This window comes from Numenius arquata, chromosome 5, assembly GCF_964106895.1.
Source record: "Numenius arquata chromosome 5, bNumArq3.hap1.1, whole genome shotgun sequence".
NCBI lineage: Eukaryota > Metazoa > Chordata > Aves > Charadriiformes > Scolopacidae > Numenius > Numenius arquata.
Genome location: NC_133580.1, coordinates 11,360,941 through 11,387,248, shown reverse-complemented (window position 1 = coordinate 11,387,248; position 26,308 = coordinate 11,360,941). Strand labels below are relative to the sequence as shown.

The 26,308-nt window shown below is 37.2% G+C and overlaps 1 protein-coding gene across 2 annotated transcripts in view; it reads left to right on the top strand.

Annotated features, from left to right (window-relative positions):
• The window catches only part of TENM1 (teneurin transmembrane protein 1), a 249,015-nt gene that overhangs the window by 24,807 nt on the left and 197,900 nt on the right, over window positions 1-26,308 (top strand). For both annotated transcript variants that reach the window (XM_074147706.1, XM_074147705.1), the window contains exon 2: window positions 3,373-3,633. In XM_074147706.1, the coding sequence (XP_074003807.1) occupies window positions 3,373-3,633 (261 nt within the window). The remainder of the gene's footprint in view (window positions 1-3,372; window positions 3,634-26,308) is intronic.

Sequence of the window (26,308 nt, the reverse complement as noted above, 5' to 3'; positions counted from 1 at the left end):
TTTGTAATTATGGGGAAGTTCCTCAGCTAGTAAAAATAAGTAGAAATCTGCTTTGAAGGGGAAGGAGGTTCAGAAAATGCTTCTTGAGATCACAAAGTACAATTTAATTGAAAGAGACATAATCTAAGAACTCTGTGTTGCTGTAATACTTTACAGAAATCTAAGTTAAATAATAAGAATAATACTGCTTTTTGAGAGAATTTATTAAAAAAAAAAAGGACAGGTGTGGGGCAGATTCATGGGAGGTTATTTGTACAGTGTGGGCCTCAGTCAAAATTGAGACCAGTATTACGGCTAATAATTAATCCTGTTGGCTCTCTCATTTAACGAGGAAAGAATTAAGTGTGTTTTTTCAGTATAAATTTTTCTTGATGTACATCAAGAAAATATCCCCCTTTCGAACTACCTTCTCATTAGTCCTTATGAGAAGTGCTAAAGACCTGCTAGTGTCTTTAAATACAACTGTCCTAAGGTATAAGCCTAATTTACTTTCCTTGCATTTTATATGGTTTTAGCAGCTAAATCTTAATTTTCTTTGATAATATACTTCTTTAAATGGCAGTATACATTTATTCCTCTTTTTTTATGTCATCTGCTAGAGCATGTGTTAACCGACATAAATTTTTGATGGACTGTACAATCTGGACTGTACCTCTGCACAGGACAAGCTAGCTCATTGCTTGCAAGATTCACCTTTCTTTCAGAGCACAGGTGCAGTACGTGGAGCGAAACTCCTGTGTACTTTTGTATAGTAGCACAGCTCAGTTAAGCAGAACTTTAAATCAGGTGTTTCACAAGAAAGCATTGGCTCACCTCTGTTACTGAAAAATGTTTGGTGAAATAGTGGCATCCACAACCTCCATTTAAATGAACAATGTAGTCCTTTCAGGGTGGGGTGGAATCAGCCTGTTTATATGATTTATATGACTCTGTATGTCATTGATACCAGGCTCTGGGTTAGTAATCTGGGACTGTTGCTGGCTTTTTAATTTTCAGTTTATGTTCAAGTCCTTTTTGAATTTGATAAAGAAAAAATAAGAATTGATGTGCACTGTTTGGAACCATATGGTGTATAAAGGTGATTGTATTCATTTCATGTGGTCAAAAAGAGAGTAGAAGCTAGGAGTGTAATGCAGCTGTGATCCAACTTCGATATCTGCACTCTTCGTGTTGTACAAAGATTTGGTCCGAGCTGTCGAATTCAACCAAGTGGAGCTTTGTTGTGGATATAATACATAATTAAAACAGTACGTAAAAATAGGGCATTGTATGAGCAGCACTGTACTTAGTTATATCCAGTAACTTTCTGTGAGATTACCTCTGTGTCTCCCATGCCCCGTGAGCTTTGAAAATCTCAGAAAAATGGGCCTTCTTTGAAGACTGAATGTTTTGTGTTTACCAACTTAGCCATAGGGGAAGGAGAGTGTTTTCCAGAGGGTCTTATAAGTTTCAGAGTCTCTTATGCAAGTATTTGTGTAGGACTGAGAACCAGTAGCATCCAGTCTCAGCTTGTATCCACAAGTACTGCCTTGAACTACTTTTCCTCCTTCCTTCTACCAATCAGCCAAGTGTCAGTTTTACACAGGCCTCAGAGAGCAAGAAGAACATTGAATTGTAATGGTCGATAAAGTTCAAATGCCAAATATTCTCTCTACTGCAGAAACTACACAGCTGCTTCCCAGTGTCTTGGCTATTTTCTCCTTGCCATCTCCATCAAACCTCATAGTCCACCCCAAGATATTTGAGAGACTTAGAGAACAGAGCTAGTGAAGGTGGCATATGTTGCAGCTTCTCAGGTGTAGGGCTGAGATCAAGTCCTCCTCCTGTGAACAAGGGGAAGAGATCAGAGTAGTGATGGAGCACTCTGGAGGACCTTAACATCGGTCTTGCTGCTCCAAAAGGAGCAGGAACAATGTTGGCTGGTGCTGTTGGCAACACCAGGGAGACAGGGTGACCTTCCAGGACTCTTGCATAGAGAAGTGAGGCCATGGCTGCTTTCTGTTTGCTGCCCACCTTCTTCCCCTGCCCTCTAGAAAAGCTGTTGCTATTCCCTGAGCTGAAAGCCAGCCCATGTGGGCTGTCACTATAACTGAGACCTTCAGGAATGTTTTGATGGCAAAGGTATACAGAGATAGATGATCTAAAAATTGAGCCACCTCAGCATATTCTAGTTTAGCATTTGGTTTATAGATTCTGGTCGATACCTTCAATAAAATACCAGGGCTTTTTGTTATTTTGGAGAGCGTGCTTAAAGTAAGAACCATTCCTCTCACTGGCTGGTAAGTGGATTAGTATGGCAAATTAAAGTTTTAGTTAGGATGACAGTAGAAGAGAGTATTTGTCCTCAGTCTCTATCAATTACTTGTCTCTAATTTTTCTTTTCTAGAAATTGAAAGAATGCTGTATGCGTGTTTGATATTGTATTTAGTCTCTTAAGATGGCATCCTAGGTCTGATCTTCAATTAGGGAGTGCAGTTCTGTAATCTTTATTTAATTAGAACTCCTTGTCTTACTCCCTGGGAGTTGCATTTGTAATTGGATTCTCACAAGTGAGAATATGCAGAGGCTACCTCAAAGGGAAGTTGTAATTTTCTGATGTCTGTTACTTACCTGTAGTTCTTCGAGAATGTTTCCTCTGCATATTCACGTTATGGGTCCTGTCCTCCTTCTGTTTGTCCCTGGATATCTACTGCCCTACAGTTGCGGTGTTTAGTAAGAACAACTGAAGTGTTGAGCACTGTACAACTCTTTAAATCTCCGATCACTTGGTGTCATAAGATGGCACTTGTACAGTCCTAGTAGTCACTGCTCTTCTAGGAAGTTCCTGTAGGTCACCAGCACTGGAGAACCAAAACCCACTGGTGTGAATATGCAAGGACAGCACTCTCAAAGAGCAAGCCAATGGTAAGTACCCTTTCTTTGTCTTATGTGATTAACCAAATATTTCAAATTTTATTTTATAGATTCCTTATTTGCCAATTTGCTATGCTTCCCCTATGATAAAAAAAAATTGAGATTAATTTTAGAGCTGTTGCCTTTCTGGCAAAAAACAAGTAAGTATCTCTATTTGAAAGAACTCCCTTCAGGTGTGAGTTGATGTACCACTATCAGTGTGTGGGTGTGTACACATTTGAGCCATAATATATTTCTATCAGACAAAAAGGCACAATTACAGTGCAGTATTGTGTATTTTACAGAGTTATGCTTTTTTAGTTGTATTATAGTAATTAGATAGCAGAGTGAGTCACTGACCGAAAAAAGTCTTCTAATAGTATTAAAAATATTCATTCTCAAAATAGATTCTCCAAAAGAAAATCAAAGTATATTGCTTTTCACTTCTAAATTTTTTTTCTGAACTTTTGTCTCTTCCAGACATGGAATTCTGTGAGACTCCCCATATTCTGTGCTCTGGCTATCAAACAGATTTACATGGTGTAGCCGAGCACAGTTACCCACTAGAGGTGGGCTCAGATATGGATACTGAAACAGAAGGTGGTGCATCGCCAGATCATGCCCTGAGGATGTGGATGACGGGGATGAAATCGGAACACAGCTCCTGTTTGTCAAGCCGGGCAAACTCAGCATTGTCCCTCACTGACACTGACCATGAAAGGAAGTCTGATGGGGAGAATGGTAATAAAGAAATGCATCTAATGTACTGAATAGAAGTAGCAATTTATTTGAAACTGTCTTCCTCTATTTCTCTCTTTTTTTCTTTTTGTTTTTCTTTTTTATTTTGTTTCTTTTTCCGCATTCCTTCTTAGGTCTCTGTACTATATGAAAGCTGTCAAAGGGTTGTTTGGTATGTGCATTGTACTTATCGGGTAGATGGAAAATCAGACAAAAAATGAAACTGTTTTTGTTAAAACGTCACTCTTCTAGAGACCAATTACTTTGCCACATTCTCCATTTTTATGCCATAGGACATTATCATTTGAGTTTAGTGGCCTATGAATTAGATTCTAAAATAAATCTCTATATATCTACATCTATATCACATTTGTATAGAAGGATCCTGCATGTGCTGGCTCCTGCGCATAGCTTTAAGACTCTACAGGCAGGTGACTTCAGAAAGACAACCTGGAATTTTTGGTTTTCTTTGGTGTTTTTTTTTTTTAAATATTTTTTCTCTTTCAGGATCTTCTTACTTATTTTCTTTTCTTATGGTTTAGTGTGTTTAAGTGTATTTGATTAAGTAACACAGGTGCCACTAATAATTTTTTATTTCTGCATCAAAATTGATGAAATCCTGCTATAAATGTTTCCTTAAAGAGTGTAGTAAGTAAACAAATGTATCATGCTTAACAAGCTTAGCTCATATTTTAATTTCTGTGTTTAATAGCTACATGTTATGGCAGGTCTAAATGTAGTTAAGTATGTATTTTTTACTGGATAAGAGATAGGGGAACCAGTGAAAGTGGCAGACTGACATTTCAGTATTGACAGTGATACATTTCAGTAGATCTATAGTCATAAGATGAAAGAAAGTTCAGTCATGATGTCATTTCTATAGTTACGTGTTTTAAATTTGTCAAATACAAAGATGGTAATTTAATTATAATTTAATCTGCATGTTTTTCAATACCAATGATAATGTCCAATTATAGGTTCAAAGACATTAGGTGTTATCTACATGAGTTTAAAAAAAAGTTTTAGTGCACAGCTTGTTTTTGATTAAATACTCCGTTGAGGATTAAGCGTTCTGTGCTATCCCATTGTATCATGTTGCTAGAACCAGTTAATTTTCAGATGCCACCCCATTTGCCCAATGATCAGTGGATGCCTACCTTCTTGCTTCCTGCTTCTGCCACGTTCCGTGTGGGACCCACTCTCTTAAAGCGTTGTTATGCATGCATAGGGGAGTCTTGTTTGGGCTTGGGGGTTTTTTTGTGTGTTTTCCAAAGACATTTGGTTTTTGATGGTGGCTGAAGGAAATGAATCTGGTCTGCCTGGAACTGGTTGGCCCTTAACTGTGAAAATGGTTTAAAGGGAATACTACCCGAGAAAGAGAAATGTGCATACTTGTACCGTTCAGACTAAGAGATACACGTGGTCATTTATGTTTTAAGATGCTGGGATGTGTTCAAAGCAGATTAGGCACATAACGGAGTTATGTATTTCAGTCTGGAATGCAGTGGTACAGCTGGGTATTCATGATGTTTTGCTAGCGGTACAAGTTGGACTAAATAAGTCATCTTGCTATAGATGAAAATTATTGTAGGTAATAAAGGAAATGCTTTTGTTACCTTCATCGTCCTACATGGCTGGAACCATGGATCAAGTGTCGTTAAGACAGGGACGCATAATCAATGTGCTTTACCAACAAAGAATGGAGTGGTTTCTTCTAAATGTTTTCTCAGAGAACGATTTTAATCAATTTAAACTCATTTTCTGCATGGTCTACAATAGAACAGAGTAGTCCTTTTGCATGTGACTTTATTATTTGGTTCTTTGTAAGCTTTATAAGAATCTTTTAATCAGGGATTCATGTTCTAGGTACTTGAATGCAAATTTTAACCGAATAATTGGAAGAGGAAAGTGAGGCAGGAGTAAGTTGGAAGAGAGAGAAACTGAGAGCCCAAGCTCATTTGAACTGTTTAGTTGTCTCCTGGCAGGGTCAACAGAGCAGGTATCAGTGCTTCCTGTGGCACTGAGTCATTATAATAATTACAGTCTTGAAAGTTAACGTGGGTAAATTTGAAGATAATGATGATTCAAGCTGTATTCATTTATATTATCTAGTACTTCAAAAGTAAGTTCATAGTCAAGATTCCTGATCCAGAGAGCAGCATGCTTTCCGTCTGGGTTAGCATTCAGTAACAAAGCACTCTTTGAATGAATAAGTTCATAAATCTCTACTTAAACAAAGTAATAGATAGGACACATTTGTGTTTCTATGCAGTCATTTGTGCCAGGGGCTTTACCAGAGAGCCACAAGTGTTGCATTTATCCTTCTCAGTTCCTGCCATGGAAGTAGACTTTCGTTGTGCCATCCAGTAATTTCTGTGCTGTGAAAATGGGTGAGCACATAAGATCAGTTGCTGGAAGTTCATTAAATGCTAGTTTCCATGATACTGTTTGATTGCTGTAAAAATAGGTATTTAGAAATTCTGACTTTCAAAGGGTTGACCAAATGCCATGTGAACACAGCTATTTGTAACTGGAATAAACTTAATGAGGAAGATACAGTTGTTGCATTGTTTGCAAAAACTAATTGCTGTTATTCTCTGTGTTTTGAAAAGATCAGTTGGTTTTTGTCATTGGGATTATTTTTTTTCCTCTATAAACACAATTCTGCTACAAATGCAGAACAGCTTTTTTTGTGGTGACATTGAGACAATGATGTGTGTAGACTCTGGTAGACCTGTTTTCAGAACATTTTTTTGCTTTATGTTGATCTGAAGCAAATATACTTTTGCAAATTTTATTCTGGTTAGACATTCCTTGAATTTCTCATATTCATTCAAAGCTCTAGCAGGAGGATCCCTGACAAAGAATGTATATTTCATTATGTATTCTGAGTAGCCCAATTTGAGAATTTATTTGAGGATTATTTTCTTTCATAGATGCACCAAGTCTGATAATCACTATTTAAACATACCCCGGTTGTTTTGGCAGCGTTGAACAGATTGCGTGAAACACCAACATTCCTATTTAAATTAGCGTTGTCAATGTTAATGGCAACTAATAACAGCCTATTAGTGCACAAACTGCCTTCAGCTTTGCCTGAGGCTAAGCAAAATATATATTAACTGCAAGTAATGACCAATTTCTTGGGGATCATTGCTTATCTCTGGTATGGTATAAATAGCTCTATTTAAATGTAAACAGTGTTACTCTACAATAAATGAACGTAAATTTCAGACAGAAAAACTACAGAATAACAATATCAAAAATAGTTACTTTATTCTATTGAAGAAGACTGCATTTACCCTCAGTTCACTGAAACAATAGTATCAGTCATTGCAGCATATCAGAACATTAAGTTCAGTGGTTTAGTCTGCCAGATTACTGAGCTGGCAAATTTATTTAGTTATTTAGTTATTTTTCTGGAGTAAAGCTATGGTCCATGAGAGGGCACAACCCTGATCTACATCTAGACATGTATCTAAAACTATATGATGTGACACGGATCTGCATCCCACACTAGCTGGTGTACTAATAAGGAAACTATGCTCCATTTTGTATCCATATACTCTTCCCTGTTAAAGAAGTAGTTCATGCACTTCTTAACATTTTGCTTTACAGGATGTCTGTGCAGCTGTGAAGCGATGAATTTTACCTCAAATGCATTCATGCGATAAGCCATTTTTGAGCCACATTTGACTTGCTTGCAAAACCATCAACTCTTTTACTTTTAGCTACTGCCTCTCACCTGAGAGCTAGTACAGAACTTGAGCCATTTCTACAATAACACAATTTTTAACCAGTTTCAGGTTGTCAGATTGTTTTGAAGCGCTTTAAAGGCTGACTTGCTTGGCTTACTCCTGACACGTACTTAGGTCTTTTTCTGCAATTATTCTCTCTCTACTAAGTAGTGAGAACCAATAGCAGAATACTGGATTCCAAGTACTTGATGAGTGTACTGTGAAATGCACACTCAGTCTTGGAGGCAAATACATGTTCAGTTCCTTTATTTTATGCCAACTAGGCATTGGCTATAGTTCACAACAGCTTCTTTGACATTTGTAGGCAAGAAATTAGGGTATTAGTACAGGCTGAAATACCACTAGACTGGTCATGGAATATAGCTTTCTAGTGCTTAAGATCTAGCCAGGGGATTTTTTTTTTTTTAATAACATAATTTGTCTTTTGAAAAACAAAGCAATAGAGGGGAAAAAACAGCTATGAAAAAATGTAGTTGTGTCCTCTTCCCACGAGAAGTTATTGGGAAACTTCTTTCTCAACATCAGTGTACAGGATCAGATTCTGTTTGGAACAGTAATTTTAATAATATCAATGGAATTAAACAGCAGAGTGCAAAGATAGAATAATAATATTGGCTATATATTAATAAGTGGATGTGGTAGAGAAATCAGTAGGTTACAGATCAAAGTTGAGTTTAATGACATAGAAGCATGTAAGATTAATCTTGTATAATTCACTTAAGTATTTGTTTTATACTCTGGGAGCAGTGGTCCATTTAGCAGAGTTTTTGACTCTCCCTAAATCTCTGGGGTTTTTTCACTTTGATTGCTGGGCAGATAGGTGACTTTTGGGCAAGTTACCTCAGCTCTTTGCACTTCAAGTTCGGTATCTTAACAGTATCTGTTAAAGGGATAAAGATGCTTAGTTAGTAAAAGAAATACTGGAATCGCTGACGCTGTATGAGAAACGCAGCTTTGTGAATGCTTTAGTTATCCAAACATGGGGAGGATTTAGCTAAGGACAAGGTTCTGATTTAATTTGTGGTGTGTGTCAATAGACCTACTGTGAATTCACACCTGTTTAAATTAGGCTTCAATTTGGCTCTTCATAAAAGGCTTGTGTTTAATGCAAGAAAGTGAGAGCATTGGGATTAATGTTGCTGTTATTTACTGTTATTTTGTAAACAAGCTAGGCATTAAGCTGATCTCTGTCTTTCTCATTTCTCCAGGAAATTATTACCAACAACTACATTATAATAACAATACATGTTCTGAGAATAAGTATGCAAGTGACTGACTCTGTGCAGTATTGTGTTTGTAATAATGGTGGCTGAAATATCTGAAGTATTTCCATTAGCTCCTGTCCTGTCATTCTCTATTTGCAATGGTGCAATTAAGAAATTTAGTTACTTATTTGCAAGTAGAGCAATTAAGTCAATTATGTGTAAGTAGCCTTGGAAATATAAACATCAGTCTTAATCCCATTCCTTCTGTGCCATTTAATATTTTTCTCTTCATTCTTTGTGCTTTGCTTTGCCTCTTTGTTGTGGCATGTACAATAAAAATGTGCATGTACGGTCCTGTCTGTTGGATGATTTTAGTCACCTAATAGACTAAGGCAACCTCATCACTTAAACAAAATGCAAAGCCCCAGTGGTGAAATTCCTTCAACTTCGGGAGTTTACTGTAGCTTGTCAGATACTTGGGATATGATACTCTCAGATATTTGACAGAAAAGGGCCACTAATCTTCCCTTAATAAAAGACTTCCTTTGCTTCTGCTGTGGTTTTTTTTCTTCTAGTGTTTAGATGGCATTTATATGTGTGTTGCGTCTGCTGCTTTTTCAAAGCAGCCTCCTCAGCGTCAAAGGAAGCGCATGAATCTCTGCAGTAACATCACGATGCCTTTTGGGGAGCATTGGAGTATACACTGACATTGTAACTGCTCTGCTGCAGTTGTTAAGAGTGTAAGATGCCTTTGTTAACCTCAGAGAGGTTCCTTTGGAAATGTTACTGTCTCAAAGGAAGCACGTAAGTCATCTGAGTTGCTCTGGGTAGGTGTGAGATGCTCCTCTAAGCACTGTAACACCACCTCAGTTGTAATACCATGAGTGTCTTGCATCTGTGCCCTTAGTATTTAAGAAGTTTCTGAAATTGCTCATATATAGAAATTCAGCTAATGATGAGTTGTTTATCAGTATAGTGGGGAAATTTCTGCCATTTAAAATTACTATGTTACTTTTTCTGACTGACAGGGGCATTGCATCTGCATATCTGATATTTTAATCTTTACAGTTTTCATACGGTATATTAAAATCAGTACATAATGTTAAAACATTCCCTTTCTTGTATTTGTCTTTTAAGCACAATGAATACTAATTTAAAGACAAATATCAAACAGCATTTAATATTTTACATTATAGATAATGAAAAAGTATTTAGAATATAGCAGAAATATTTTTTATATTTGATAATCCAAATTACATTTGCCCACAGCATAGTAAAAAGTACCTGTTTATTTGCACAAGGTTGGGTAATATTTTTAGCCCTGCAGTTTTCTTTTCTTTCATGGGTAGCTAAAAGAGGGGAGAGAGGGAAGCTTAAGGAGAACAGTCAGGTCTAATTTTTATCCCAGAAATGAATAACTTGGCATTACAGCTCAAAGAAAAAAATCACTTGCCTTTCCTCCCCTGTGTTAGGCAGAAGCAATAGTGGATGTGGCTTAAGGAGCCTGTAGCAATGTAAATTATTGCTCCTTCTTTCTTTTAAGTCCTTTTGACTTCCTCAGATGGTAATGAGTGTGCAGGAAAAGTATTTCCAGAAATATTTTACAGTGCAAAAGGATGTTGCAGTGCTGCTGCAGTTCTTGGGAACTCGGTTTTATCTAGGCTGTCGCAGAGGGAAGAGATGAGATGGGATAGGCAGTAAAGCACCTGCCTTTCCTCAGAGTGCTGTAGTGCAAAAGTGTGAGGATTATCTGACTCTTAATTCCAGCAATCCTTGAGACGAGGGGGATGCTGAACAAAATTTCTCTTTGGTTGTTAAACATTTACCATGAATACTACATGAGGACATCTCTGGACTAGTGTTTTGCTGGGAACGCTTCCATTCTGAACAATCAGCGTCTATCCTTGATGTTTTATTTATGTTGTTCTATTATTAAGTTTATAATATGTTTTATTTCTCATCTCTTTTGGCTAAAATTTAAAATGTATTAGAAGATCAGAAATCTGCTTTACAGAAACAACCTACAGTCATATTTTATATGTATATCCTCTGGAATAAATGAATAAATTATGTATTTTAGTTTAATGTTGGTTTAGTTTAATACTCATACTGAAATATAATCAATTCTCGCTTATATGTCTTAAAATGTAAATGCTCCTGACGGTTGGAACCTGTTTTTCATCAAAGTTTGCTATGTTCTACTGAAAGCTGCCAGTGGAACATCATCAGTGCCAAATAAGGCTAACAGGAAAACTTAACTCTGATCGTAGAAGGTTATAGTTAAGGCCACTAGATAAATACGATCATATTACTCTTATTTGCTTCCTTATACTCGCAGCCAGTATGGTTTAAATACAAAGATATCTAGAGCTTTTTTCTTCCGCTGGCAAAATGCTTTTCAATTATTTCAAACTGTAATACTGTAAGTGAGATAAAAAGAAGGGATGAATACAGTAAATGAGTACAGGATTGGCAGAAAAGTGCAAAATACTGACAAATTATCCTTTTAGGGTCTAGCAAAGTTTAATCTAAATATCATTTCTTCTTGACAGTATGAGATCTAAGAATTTGTCATCCTACCATGGATGACAAAAGATTGCTCATTCTTCCTCTTCAGGCCTTTTTTCATTTTTACCCGTTCATTGTGTATTAAATTACACGAGAGTCCTATCTTCCATTTTAAAATTTGTTAGTATTTCATTTCCTCTTGGTCTTAGGAGTAAGATGAAGATCAGCATAAATCTGTATTATTCAGAGTTACAAATATTACCATTTCCTCATCTTACAAATGGGGGAAGTATTGGTAGTAGCAAATAGCTTTAGTCAGACCACCTGGAAGAAACGTAGAACATGGAGAAAGTGGCTCCTTTCTATGGGTGCAGCCTTCATAGACTTCTAAAAGTGAAAGCTAAACCAAACATATTAGTCTATTTCGTATTTCTGCAATAGAAAATAGGATAGGAATGAGAAGTTGTACATGAAATTACAGTTAGTTTGTACAGATAATGCAGGTTTGACTACTACTTGTTTTTGAAATTCAGTATTTTAGATATTAATTTTGTTTTCTTTAATCATACCTAGCTTTGCACCCTGACTTAATATTTTGTAACATGAGCATAAGAGGAATTGTGTATAATTAGCTCTTCTAGAATATGGGTCTAGGAGCACTGAATAATTCCTTCAGGCTGCTTGCTCTCCCTAACAGATGTTTTTGAGTAATATTTTAATTAGATTCACATATTCTGATGACTAATTATATTGCCAGTGTTGTTTCTTTATCTTAAGTTTCTACTCCAGATGATTTACAATGTAGATTTTATACAGTGCTTCACAATGCTGACTTTCAATTGAGCAGCACATGTCACTATCTGATCATAAATTGTTCGCCGTGAGATGTATTGGCATCACAGAGGAGGAGACCTTTGGACAGCAGAAACCAAATGTAGAGTAAGAACGTTCCTTTGCCTTGGGTGTTATCCAGAAAAGGAGCTGGGGAAAATCAGTGACTTGGAGGTTCCTTTATTCTGTGAAACCACACTTCCTAAGGAAATGCTTGGAAGTGAGGATGGCTCAGGACATCAAGTCAGGGTTGTTCAGCTCTATTGCTAGAAACCTTGCTAAAAACTACCAAAAGCATGTAAGAAACCCAGGGGACAAAAGTTAAAGGTACCTTTAAACTGTATGTAGTATTTATTATGGTTCATAGCGCTGCTCCCTCCCCACCTCATCAGTTTTGTACATTAGAGGGATTTTATATGTTCTCTGACATCGTTAGAAATGTAATCAAGACAGCACGGTGCACTGGAACTAAAAGAAGAAAAAGCATCAGTATTTTAACTACAGGCAAGTTAAGAGAGCACTGTTTGTATCTGTTAAATGTCCTGCTATCCCCAAATGGTATGCATGTAAAACAAGTGTGAACACGTGAATATCAATGATTTTAAATGTCTGTAACTCCAGCTACTAGACTTTCCCCCTGTTTTTCTTTATCTGAAGATCCCGTATGGTTTTAGCATTGGTTATGCTAATAAATACTGCAGAGTACGACTCCAGATTGATGCAGCCAATGTTGTCTTATCTTGGGGGTATATTTGTGGAACAGTTGAATGTTATTGATGTACTGTTAATTTTCTTTTGGCTTTTGAATCTAGTCATTGTAATGAGCATTACCAAATGTTGCTTTGGGCTTGTTTACATCAATGTAGTAAGCATGTCACTTTGAAGCTGAGATGAATTCACGTTTGTAAATGAGCTTGGAATATTTTGTGGTGATTTATTCTTGTCCTTTTGAAAATATTGTTACATTTCCTATGAATCAAGTACCATGGCCAAGGAAGAGTCGAAGGTATATTTCTTGTAGGAATGGGTGAAGCTATTTCTTTAATGTATCTGATGTTAAAGAGATAGTTTCCATGTGGTGTGGTGGGTTTGCCTATAGGATCTTCACCGTATTGTCACTCCACTTAGCTGTGACTCATTGGTGGGCTGTTTAGCATTCATAGCTGTAGTAAGTGTCTCTCTCCTACACTTTCAAGAAATGCCTTTGTCTTATGGAAAGATAGCAAGTAGAAAGGGGTCTTCATGCCACAAACACAGTCTAGGTTTTCCATAGTTAGTGGAATAAAACACATTTAATCAAAAGGGTATTATTCACATCTTTCAATGTAGCTTTTAAACTGTAAATGCAATATGAGTTTCTCTTTCTGCCTACAATTGTTTTGTGTAAATGTAAAATATAAATTAATACATGCACTTTATGCATGGTAAGTGGTGTTTACACTTAAGTGTCCTTCTCATTGCTCTGTCCAACAGCAATGTCAAGTGGCACTTTTGTTTAAGAATATCATATTTGATTAACTTTTTCCCAAACAGTGCTTTTGAGACAGCAAACTTTCTGTTATTGTCCAGTCATGCTAAGCTCTTTTAGAGCAAGTATTTTACTGTTTGTTGAAGTGGCAGAATCATAATGCATGCTTTGAATTTATATTTTTCTGCATAATTTGTTATAAACATACTTCCAGTTGCACAGTCAGAAGGTATCTGATGTAGTTTACTTGATTTGAATCTTACTTAATTTGAATCTACTTGAACTATTGATGTTGGGATCACAGAGCTGCTTACTAGTCGTGCATTGTCAATGGGATCTGACGAGTGGTGCAGTATTTATAGCTCAGCACTAGAGGCTTCTCATTTGTTTTCTTTATGACAAAACATTTTATAGATGCTTGCATCTTCTGATTACCACAAAAATCATAGAAGCTCGTTAGAAGCTACATTCTAACTTAGAATGTAACTGAATAATAGCTACTGTTGCAGGGTCTTAAACTCTTTCATAAGGTAGTGGTGTATTTTGTGATTTCTTCTAGCTGGTGGTCTACATGAGCCAGTTCTTGCTGATTGCAATGCAGCTGCTTTTTGGGGGTGGCAATGGATTGCATTCTCTCATCTGCTGTCAGAAAGAGATGCTGCTTCAGGTTATGCTGGTGATCACAGGTAGGAGTGGAGCTCTTGCTATAAAGGGATAAAGCTCCTGGTGAAGGGGAAAATCTCCAGATTTATTTTTATGTACTTGACAATTTTTCTAGAGACTAAAAAACTTCCCAGAATATTGCATACTTTCCTTTCATAAGGAAGATGATTGTGATGAGGTCTCATTTGTAGTCACAGAAACTGCTTTTGAAAGGTCGAGAGAGAGGTAGTGAATATGCACCTAGCTTATGGTGGTGGGTGCCCTCTTGGTATAATTATAAAAGGCTTGGTTTAGGCCTGGTCTTGGTAAGTAAGGTGACGTACATTTTCTTTGTAGTAGCTCAGTAGTTCAGCATAAATGAAAAGCCATGTTTATGCACAGCTTTGCAACCTAGATTTCCCTTTTGGGGGATGGTGCAGCAATATAGTCAATTTATTCAGGTCTTAGTGTGCTGTCTTGACTCTCAAGATACATTTTTATCTCAGTAGCCTGAATGTGACTGAAAGAGCCATCCTTTTGTGGCATAGTAAGAGAGGACCTAGAAGCTGCTGTTCTGAGGAACATACACCCTCAGTGTATGTTTGCTCGTATGCAGTCAGTGTGTTTGGGGTTAGCTGTTGGTGTTTTGCCAAGTCCCTGCTGGCTTTTGTTGTCGTCTTGGTGCCAGTGGTATAAGGGATGCCACAGTCCTGAAAAATCTGCCTACTTTGATAAGAAGAGAATATGAGGGATGATCTCTGGTGCCAGGTGTATGAGGAAGCTTTTGCATCCCACCTTTCCCTTGCCCCGGGTTAGCATCAAACTACTTAAGAGCTTTGAGTCTTTTTCAAAAATCCTCAGCCCTTCCCTCTCCTGGCTCAGAAATTGGTAAGAACACGGCTGTTCCAGTGCTTCTCTGTTGCTTCAATAAAGGAAAGCCTTCCCTCCAACTTTGTGCGACTTGGTGTCTAGCAAGCGCTGGTGAGCATTTGTGAAGGTGGGCACAGTGGCTGCAGCCTGCCAGGGCTTTGCTGCCAAAGGCGATGTTTTTCTTCCATAACATCTGTAATTATTTACCATTTAGAACTTCCCCCTTCTAACAAGGGGCGCTGCCCAAATGCTTTTTTGTGGTGCACTCAATGTGTCTGCAACTACCTTTTCTGTCTTTGCCCATGGGGAAGCATATAATTGAGTCATTCCTCCTCAAGCTTGCGTGGCTGTGTGCTCAGTCACTACTATGTTCTCGACATTCCTATTGATGGTTACATTGATTATTTTTATTCTAGCCTGTGATTCTGCCTCCATTCTAGCTTTTTAATTTTTATAGTTCACTTCCTTTTGAACAGCAAATTCGGTTCTGTTTGGCTGTGTGCATATTTTGTTAGAAATGTAATCTCCTGAATACAGATTTCTCCACAGTAGCTAATAACCTACAATACTTGTAAGTTCCTTTTTCTTTTTATAACCTATCTTTTCCAATACATTTTCTGACTACTGCAATACAGTTTGATTTTTATTGGATCGTTTTAGAGCATAATAATTCATTTCTGATCTCTAGTACCTCTCGTCCATGTCTGAAGCGGTCCACATTATTTCAGTCGTTCATTTTTGTTTACGTCTTTTCTCTGAAGACAGTCTTCTGCGTTTTGTCACAAAATATCTTTCTGGCTGCTATCATCATTTTAGTCTTCTGATATCCAATTTCCTCTTAATATAAAATCTAATAGAAAGCATTTTCTGTGCTTTACCAGCCAACTATAGCTGATTTTTTTGAGCTTTCTTGTAGATATCTTATAAATTGGTTAGTGGCTAATAATGGCAAAGACCCTAAATCATTAAAGTTTTGGAAAATAAAATAAAAACAAGTAGAAAGACTGTTTTTAAACAGTAATAGTTATACATACAATAAAACAAACATATTTATATGCAATTACATTAGAATTTAAACAATGCTTATTAATGTTAAATAAAGACCCATAATAAGTAAACAGTCTAAATCAATTGAATTTTTGTGTAAATCTTTGTAGTAATATTTGTTCATTCATTGCTTCTGTAATAGATCAGTAAGAGTTATTATCTACCTTCTGCTTAGGAAAAAGAAAAAAAGAAACGAAAAAAAAAAAACGCGTATCCTTTCACCTTGCAGAAAGCTACATTAAAGCCTGTGGTTTCAGTTAGGTTTCTCTCTCAGGCTCAGTAAGAACTCTTAAGACACTGAATCATGGTCAAATTTATGGCAAGAAGCCTCTGTTAAGAGAAACGGCAGTGAGTTGCCATTTTCAAATCATTTCAGATTATTGTTTTCCAAAACTTTAGGTTTGCACGGTCATGAAACAAAATATAATTCCTGGCTGTGAACTCATGTAAATTGATCCGGGCTCTAGACAGCTGGCTGAGCTCAGGCTGGAGGTTCCCACTGGGGAAATTTGCATTAGGAGTCAGAATACAGAAACAGAAATAACCTGCAGCCAGCTTGGAAGCAGCAAGGATTGTCCACGAAGTGGAGATGTTTGGCTGTTAGCTTTGCCAGCTCAGATCACATTTTGATGATGGTCTTTGACAGCAGTTCCCTGTATCACCAAAAAAAGAGTCTCCTGCACTGCTGTCCCTGTCGTTGCTGCCCTTTCAGTATATAACGATGTAATTTGCAGTTTTGTAGGCCTGTGGGGAAAAAAGCAGTAGTCTAGTACTTTTTGAAGTATAGTTGTCTAGTTCTGGTGTACAACATAACTGCCAAAAACACATGGCAGGGGCTTCCCATCCTGCTGCTTTCCCTCCTTCCTGTTGTAATGTTCTCTGGTTGCTTGCCTCTCTTAAAGTCTCCTTATGTCCTCTGAGGACATCCACACATTTCGGTGATGCTGTTGATAAAGTCTTCAAGATATCTCCAAAGCTTGAGTCCTAAAGAAGTATCAGCGTGGTGATAAAACTGAAAAACCAAGCTAACTCAAGAAGTGGAAACATGAGGTGTTAAATTAGTTTTAAAATGTCTGTATAATTTTCTGAAGCAATCATTCCTGGATAACTAGAGGACCTACTAATACTCCCACGATGCAGAGAGAGATCCTTTACAATGTATGTCAACCTCTTCATGTATAGGCTTCTAGGGTGCAAGTTTGGGGTTGGGTGCATTGCTTATTCTGGTAGGTGGCAAATACACCCTGCTCTGTCTTGATGCAGCTGCTACGTGTAGCAGCTTAAACAGTTTGAGGCCTGGCAGCATTTATATACCTCATAAATGTGAGTGGTTGCACTGAAATCAATCACTACTCAAATTAAAAAGGAAAGCAGGTGAAAAGTATCTCAGTTGATAAATTTGCTGTTGGTCTGTGGCTTGACTTGCACAACTGATACATCAAAATGTCAATTAATTAGAAAAGTGTTTCAAAATTCCTCAGATCAGAGAATTCCTCCTCTTGTTTTCATATATTGATCTATGTGCAAATACAAGAAAAGTAAACATCCCAAAAAGCAGCTGAGCGGGCAGTCGAGTGCTTGCTCCCGTCACGCGAATAATAATTGTATTTAAAGGAATTCTTCAACTGGCTTATGCCTAGCAGCTTGTGTTGGTAATTTCAGATTTGGACCCTTCTTTGAATGTTTCCAATGCACCACCAGAACAGGAAGAAGACAAGTAGAGACAGTTGCCTAGAAATTTTCCACTACAGATAGGTCTTTCTTACAGGCTCACTGTGTTTGGATGATTTAATTATTTCTAAAAATATTTTCTTCATGTTTGTTTTAGAGATAGTGATCTGAAACCAGATGACAAATATTTTAATGTATTTATCTTTCTGATTGGTCTTTTTTTTTTTTTCCTTAAGAATAGCAGAACAAGGAACAACCTTCTACTAATCTAACCTGATTATTTTTAAATGCCTATCAAATTCAATGGCATTTCATATCTCCACACCTTTGACTTAATTTCTTGACTTTTCTCTTGAGCGTAGCTTATAATATGACGGTACCCAGGGGGTTAGTTAGGGACACGCTTCTGGCATGCTTCTGGTTCACTTCAGTTGTGTGATAAACTGATAAATGTGACTGAAATTTGTAGTCATCCTAGAAACAAATCGAGAAGAAGTAGAAAGCTTTCATTAAGTGATCATTTCAGAGGCTGAAACATAACAAATTGTAGTGATGAGAAAGCTGCTGGGTGGAATTTAAAACATTTGGAAATATTCTGATTGTGCTTATAATACCGGATTGCCTCTTCTTTATAGGTTGTATAGTATTACTTTGAAATGCTTACCTATGTTCAGTATACACAATGAAGTTTAGCAGTTAATGGAACAGTAGGAAAAATGCAAAGAATAATCTTAATCAGAATAAGATACTGTCATAGAGACAGGTCACAAGTGAAGATTTTAGTTAACCATTAACCTTATTGCTTGGCAGTTTTCTAATCTCCTAAACAGCACTTCCAGGCAGTGATTTTTATTATTTGTATTATAAGAATGCTAATAGATTCTCACCACAATCAAGGCTTATTTTACTTCATGTTACACAGATATGGTTAAAAGATGAGCAAGTCCTCTGAAGAACCCAAATGGTATACGTATATTGATTATTTTATCTCTGATATCTTTCACAGGTTCAATCTGAGCCTCATATAATATGCATGAAGCTCTTTTTTTATTAACTGTAAAGAACATTATTATCCTTATCTATTACTAAGATGGTATCAGATCAGAATTTGCACAAATGTTTAGTTTCTGTGTAAGAAAGCTTTTATTATGTCAAGGATAATTGTTTTTTGTATTTTTAATTTATTGAAACTTTTGTTTCCCACATAGTATTTTGTAGCATAAAAGTTGTAACACTTGAAATATGGAAGTGGAACAGACCATTAAAAGTGTTACTTGCTCCCTTTATTGCTGTTGTCTATGTTTAGAAACATTAATTTCCAAATATAGTTAAATATAATGCTTTTAATTTTTAAATTATAATATAGATATTTATTACAATATTAAAATTTAGCTGGTTGTCTCTTTCATCATTGAAACAGGGAAGTGGGGGGAGTGTTGCATGCCACGGTATCTGTGTTAGTGACATGAAGATCTTTACGCAAAATGGTAGTGAAAGATGTCAGAAGTGTGCTTCTTATCTGATATTTAAGCTGCAGACATGAAAAATATCATTGCTGACACAAAAGTCGATACAGAACACTTCAAAGATCCACAAGGATACACTGGAAACCGAGTGAGACTCAGTGCAGGGGACAGTAACCAAATATAAAATACTTAATAGGAACTACTTTGGAAATCAACAGTCCTGAAAGGGACCTTAAGGGCCAGTAAATGAGATAAATGGAGCCAACAAGTCAAATGCTACTTTGGGCTGCCTGTGTACATGTATCTTGTCAAGGATCTGTGAAATATAGTAGATGTTACTGAGAGTTCTCTGACGAGTCAGTTCTGGGCATTTCAACATCAGGAATGAATAAAATTGAAGAGACTCTCAGAGGAGCGCAGAACATGATTATGTCTTTGGGACTTGTTATTCAAGGAAATAATTTTTTTTTTTTTTTTTTAAAGGTCTGAATCCATAAAGAATGTCTGAGTTGTCACTGAACTCTGAAACAAGTATGGGGGACAGAGGGGGAAGAACTTTGAATGTATATAGCATCACAGGTGTTTCACTAAGAATACAGTGCAGAATATACAGCAGAATATATCTGTTAGCAGACACAGACCCAGCAATGTTGGTTCAGTAGCTCTAAGTGGCAGCCTGAGAAATTTAAATATGAAATCCGAGACAATTGTAAACCAGTATAGTCATTCAACATGGGAATACTTTGCCGAGGGACAGTAAGTTCTTAGTACTTGAAGCCCTAAGGGTCTGAATGTTTTTCAAAACATGCTTGAGCTGAGCCTTGCATTATGAGGGTTAATGTCAGGGTCACTGGTTGAAACTGTAGTTCTGATTGTGGAGGTGATCAGATTGGATGGGTGCATCGGGTCTTTCTTTGCTTCACAATCTGTAAAACTGTTATGTTTTTACTGACTATTAAACTGTTAAAACATGTCTCCTTTAAAGTAGTATAAAGCATTAAATGAAGTGGTAGAGGCTTTGTGGCTGCAGTTGTTTAAAACCAGCCAATACAATTGAGTATATACTATAGAGGACGTGACAGGCGCGTGATTCATTGATTGCAGTTCTTCATCAGTTTGTAGTCAAAGGAAATAACGTAATAGATCTTTCCATTTCTGACTTGTGTGATACTGTCTATAGTTCTTGCAGCTGCCCTAGACTTTTGGCAACTGGCCAAAGCCCAGAAATTAACACTAAGAAATTAATTTTCTATAAGCTAATAAGGACAAAGGCCATTCAATCTGTTGTTTATACAGAAAGCTTATTGAATCTGAAGACTATACATCTGGGAATGAGCTGGTAGAATCCATTTGTTAAATAATAATGCCAACACGTCAGAGAAGTACTTGTGCAGTGATCAGTTAGTCATTAAATAAAGGAGAGTTCAGGTAGAATGCAGGTCAAGATATTTATCTGTGGTAACGCAAATGAACAAATGTTTATTAAAGGTTTAAGCAAAGAAATTAAAGAAATACACATCTAATCAAACTATGTCGAGATTAAATCAGAATCTTCACTTCATTATCCTGCTGCACTGCTGCCCTCCCCTGATGAGGCTTTAATCATGGCTTCCTTTTCTCCTACATAGTTTGCACTTCAGATTCCAGGCATGGCAGGGTCTGTTTCTTATAAAAGTTTTCCATCTATTCAAGCACGTTAGCTTTTCTGCCTCAGTTGGAGTTTGTAGTCTGTCAGTGGGACCGGGTAGATTTAATGTTTTGGTTCCCAGAACTCTTGATTAAGGGTGGACACTGCTGATTAATCCACTTTGCATTTTGAGTGGCTGATCCCTAAAGTCTCTGTCAGTGCAGTGTGTCTCGCCTGTGATTACTTTTCTCATCTGTCAGAAGCAGGCTTTGCCAAATACTAGATTTGGAAAATTTTTAATTGGGGATTTTGTAACTCTCTTTAGCATGTCTGTATGTCTTGCCAAACAATTGATACAGATAATTAAAATCTTCTGTTATCATTTATGTCTTTGCTTCAGAATTTTAGCATTGACCTCATGTAAAGAAAAACATTAAATCATTTCATGTTTAAATTAACTACCTTAAAGCTAACATCCAAGTGAGTAATTTTGTAGTTTTGTTAGAAATTGGGAACTTCTTGAATACTACTACGTAATTTGACCTACTGACTCGAATTCAGAATCTGCCATGCTTTCCCTAGACTTTTATCTCAAGTTGGTTACCTTGTGGCAAGAACACTTTTTTAACAAGGAAGACATACTGGAAGTGGCTACTAATTAGTAGGGATTGTTTTGCTTTTATGAATGTAATGATCTAAATACAGTCGATTGACTCAGTGGTTCTCCACTGCATACTGCTGAACACTGGCTGTGCACGAGATGAGTCCTCATCTATCTTTATTTCAGGTATATCATAAGTGTGAGGCACATCATCTTGGCTGTTATCTACTTCTTAATGGAACACTGGTATCGCAGTAACATGTTTGCCCTCTAAGTCATGTATCTGCAAAGATTGTCTATCAGATGTGTCTTCTAGTCACTGCACGGGACTGATGACTCTCTCTTTTAGCAGTCGATCCTTTGCTTATCCTTAACTTAAAATTGATGTGAAGAGATAGTTCTGCTTGTCTAAACCATACAGACTGTTTCTTTAGAAGAGAGCAATGATTTTCTTAACCATGGACTGATAAGTGACTAGTTTGTTGCCAGTAGAAAAAATTAAGTTGGCTTGAAACAAATGGTGTAAATCAGGTGCTGTCATCATTCATTGAGAGCCAGAGAAATTGCACTTAAATGTGAATATAAAACAGTATATTAACTTTACTGCAATAGATCAATGTTTTTAAATAAGTTTACAAATGCACTTGGAGTGTGTAACTACCTTCTCTTTTTATTATCTATTGCACTTGTGTGTTACTGGTTTTTTGTGGCTGCTGCATCTAGTGAGGCAGAGGAATGTACTAAGGGCGTTTTATTGTCTCACAGCAGAGTGTTACAATTCATGACTGCCCTATCAACAGTAAGGCATATGAAAAGATGACCCTTGGCCTAGAATTTTTTTAATGAGGTCCAGAATTTGAGTTGTGTGTCAGTCTGGTTTTGTTTTAAAAGTGCACTGAATGAATCTGGCTGCACTGAGCTCCAACCAGCAGTGTGTTCCCTAAGCTGGAGAGTCGTAGGCATCTGAGCAGCTCAGTCAAAATTTGTTTATAAAAGTAGCAGCACTTTTATTTGGCTTCTGTTCTGGGGAGACCTTATAGCAGCCTACCAATGTCTGCAGGGAACCTACAGGAGAGCTGGCGAGGAACTCTTGGTCAGGAAGTGTAGTGACAGGACAAGGGATAATGGTTTTAAATTGGAAGAGGGGAGATTAGGATTAGGAAGAAATTCTTTACTGTGTGGGTGATGAGGCACTGGAACAGGTTGCCCAGGGAAGTTGTGGATGCCCCATCCCTGGAGATGTTCAAGGCCAGGCTGGATGGGGCTTTGAGTAACCTGGTCTAGTGGGGGGTTCCAACCCCCCATGGCAGGGGGGTTGGGACTCGATGATCTTTAAGGTCCCTTCCAACTCTAACCATTCTATGATTCCTTGGGTGAAACCATTTGTTTGAACTGGGATTTCTTTTCCTGAGGAAGGGTACATGATTTCACATACATTGAATGAGTTGCCAAAATAGGAACAGACATGATCTTATCCTCCTCTAGAAGTTCTAAAATGCAAGCACTTCGCTAGCATCATCATGCTTAGTTCTGCTGCCTCATTATGAATTAGCTTGTAAGTGCTAATAATAGATCATGGCAAAGGCACTCATTATGTGTAAATACATGTAACTAAATTAATTTAATTATTGCTATCACTCGCATGGTAAATAATCCATATGTTTTACGAATGAGAACGTTCCAGCCCTGCTGTATAGTCCCATTTATATGGGAGCAGAATTTGCTTATCATGTTGGTAAAGCAAATACTGAATTCTCTACTTTGTTCTTCATATAGGCAAAGATCACAAGTGAACAGGTGAATGAAGTAAGAGTGTGTATGTGTTTGTTATTGTGTAAATTATTATGCCATGAAATTAAACAAAATATGTTCCCAAAGAAATTGGAATAATGATCTTCTGTGGCTGTGTATAGATGTGTAAAGGGAAAAGGTCTGGAACAGAGAAACTCATGTTCCTGTATTCATCAGCTATAATAAATGTTCACTGGTAAATAAAAAGCTTCAAGCAAAAAGAATTTTACAATGTGTCAGCACCTTTGTTAAACTTTAATCTTTACAGCAGTGCTGAATATTCCTATCTGCCTACAGGTACATTTTCAGTGTTGTTTACTTTTTCATGGGAACAATGCTCCTTTTCTGTATTTATCCTATTTCTCGTACGATAATGGTCATTATTCTAAGAATATAAAATTTAGTTGCCAAACAATTTCTAGTGTCAGAATTAAAGGTGTTACATGTATGTGCGTTATGTTAGTCACTACTTGCATTCTCTGCTTGTGCCCTCTCCCTCAGGACCCCTCTCATACTGAGTGTGCATCATAGACTGTGCCAGAATGATGACAAGCTATTCAATATTTTAGTTTATTTTAATTGTTCAATGTATATCCTTAAGCCTTATTTATTACCACTGCTCAAACCTCCATCTTACAACAATATTAATTTTCTGTTGGCAATTCTGTTGTGCTCATCACTACAGTATTCAAATACTTCACATACACTAATGTATTTCTCTTTGCAATAACGCTGAGAAATGAGGGTATTACCTCCATTTTGTAGATGGTGAATTCACATACATACAAATTAAATGAAAAATACTTGCTGAACTTGAACTGCTCAACACCTCAGGGTATTTCAAATGTTAGTGCAATATAATACTAAGAATAGCTCTCACTGACTTAAGTTACAGCTCTGTAGGTTTATAAAAAGGCAAAATAAAAAGTGGAATTATCATGTGGCATCAGTTGATTTTGAGTAGTTTCTAGCATCTAGGTTCAATATAAAGATTTACACTACTTGAGCTAAAGAACTTTTGATAGCAGTAGCAACCTATCATCTTCTCTTTGAAATCAACACCGAAAGGAAAAGAAATCCATGTATTGCTGTTGGGTTTCACAAATGCTAACGGACAGCTTCCCCCCTCCCCTTTCTTGAAGTTGGCTTCTTTCCCTGGTCTGGTTCCAGTCACTTTCTTTCCAAGCCTGAGCTTTGCCCCAGAGCTTTTCTCCTACTTAATTTCATCTTTCTGAGCTTTCCATTCAAATTCTAGTCATCTTACTACAGTCATCTTCAAGAGATCTGATCTCACTGTTCCTGCTCAGATCATTCTCGTATGCTCCCCCCCTTCTCTCCTTTTGCATTTTAGTCTGTTTTAACAATTCACCTTTGTTTCTTGTTTCTAACTATTTTTCACGTTGTGGTTTCTGTCCAGATGGTTTCATCTGCTCCTGTCTCTTTTGCAGTAGTTTAAATCAGCCGTCCGTTGTCTTCACCGTCCTTAAGTGCCATTAAGCAGAGGTCTTTAGGAGCATAGAATGAGGAAACCTCTGGCTCACAGACTCATTCTCTAGCACTGTCCTTGCTGCATGAGGACGCGTAGCAGTGAAAGCAGTGATCTGACCACTATAGCCCTGAGCCGAAGTCTTCTCAGCCTCTCTATAATGTGGTGCCAGCACTTTCTGGTCACCCAGAGGCCTCTGAGGACTTTCATGCATTCGGTTTGGATGCAAGGCTGACACAAAGGCTAATGCTATGACAATTTGCAAACCTCTAGTTCCAGCAACAGCTAGGGGCCCTGGGGCATTTTGGAGGAAAAGTCTCCAGCAACATATGTAAAACATGTTTTCTCTAACATCATCCTCAGTGGTGTCTGGGTGACTCTGAATAACCCTCCCCTCTTCCCTCAACACCCTGAGGTAGAGATCTGGTACGAGAGGTTCATTCTAAATAGTTAAAATTTCAGAAAAAAACAACCAAATTTCATATTGCAGTAAGGAATGTTTTAGGATTAGACAAATAGCTTAAGTGATATACCAACTTTCTACAACTTTTCACTGAAAACAATGCTTTCAAAAATAATACGATTTTTGAAGTTCTGTAACGTTAATTTTGTGATCTATACCCTACCCTTCTCCCCTAGTAATTAATTAATTCTGCAACCCTTTTCCCCCAAAAATTCTAGCATAATCATTGTTATATGGACCTAATTGGAATCACATTGCTGATTTGATCAAAATGGTGGATTCAAGTCCAGTAAGTTGTACACACCTATACACATGCATGCATGTTTCAGTTTGTGAATTTGAGCATGTCTCATCGTGTAGTCAAAAGACAGGTATCTATCTCTACCTGATAATACAGAATTGAGTTTTACAAACCTTTTATAGCCTGCCCTGCTGAAAACATTTGTTCAAAGATAGTCAGTGTTCTAAATGAAGTGTGATGAAAGTCACGAAGGAAGACCCTGGAGTGTTTTCCGTAAGGTCGTTTGTTTTTTTCCGTCCTACAGACAGAGTGATATAAATCTTCAGTATATATCAAATTTAAAATTTTATGTTAACAGGTGTAAACTTTGCAAGTTTTTAAAGGCTATTAATTTGTATTTCAGTGCATACTTAGAGGTACCTATTATAAAATCTAAACTTCTTTATGATCTGCTTCTTTTTTAAGTTTTTTAGGCTTTCTTAAAATAGCATTGTACATTGCCATATGTACGCAATTACCATACTACCTTGGCATTTCTCTGGGAAGCTAGCAAGCTTCGCTTTCTTTTCCCATTCTGCTTGCTTCAGCAAAGGAGCTATGTCTGCTTGTGTGTTTACGGACCCCAGATGCTCGGCTCCGGGATGTGTCTCCAGAGCAGCTGGACAGCTGTGTTTCTTCCTAGGATTTACAGGTAGATTTTCCCTCTGGGAGTGGTGCAAGTTTTGTTGGTTGGTGTTTTGTCCTGCTTGTCAGGTTTGGATCTGAAGGGATATGTTTGCAGGGTGTGTTAATTCTGGAGGTTAAGTCCTTGAAATAGCAGTTGGAGAGTACTGCATTCAGAAGCTGTTCTGGGCTTGCTTTTAAATCCATACATTGGTTACTGTAATTTCTGCATGCAGCACATAATAATTGATTGACAGTGTTAAAAATATGTGTATGTACACATATAGATCTTGACTCAGTAAAAGACGTGATGTATAGCCTGAGGGGTTTTTAATTTACA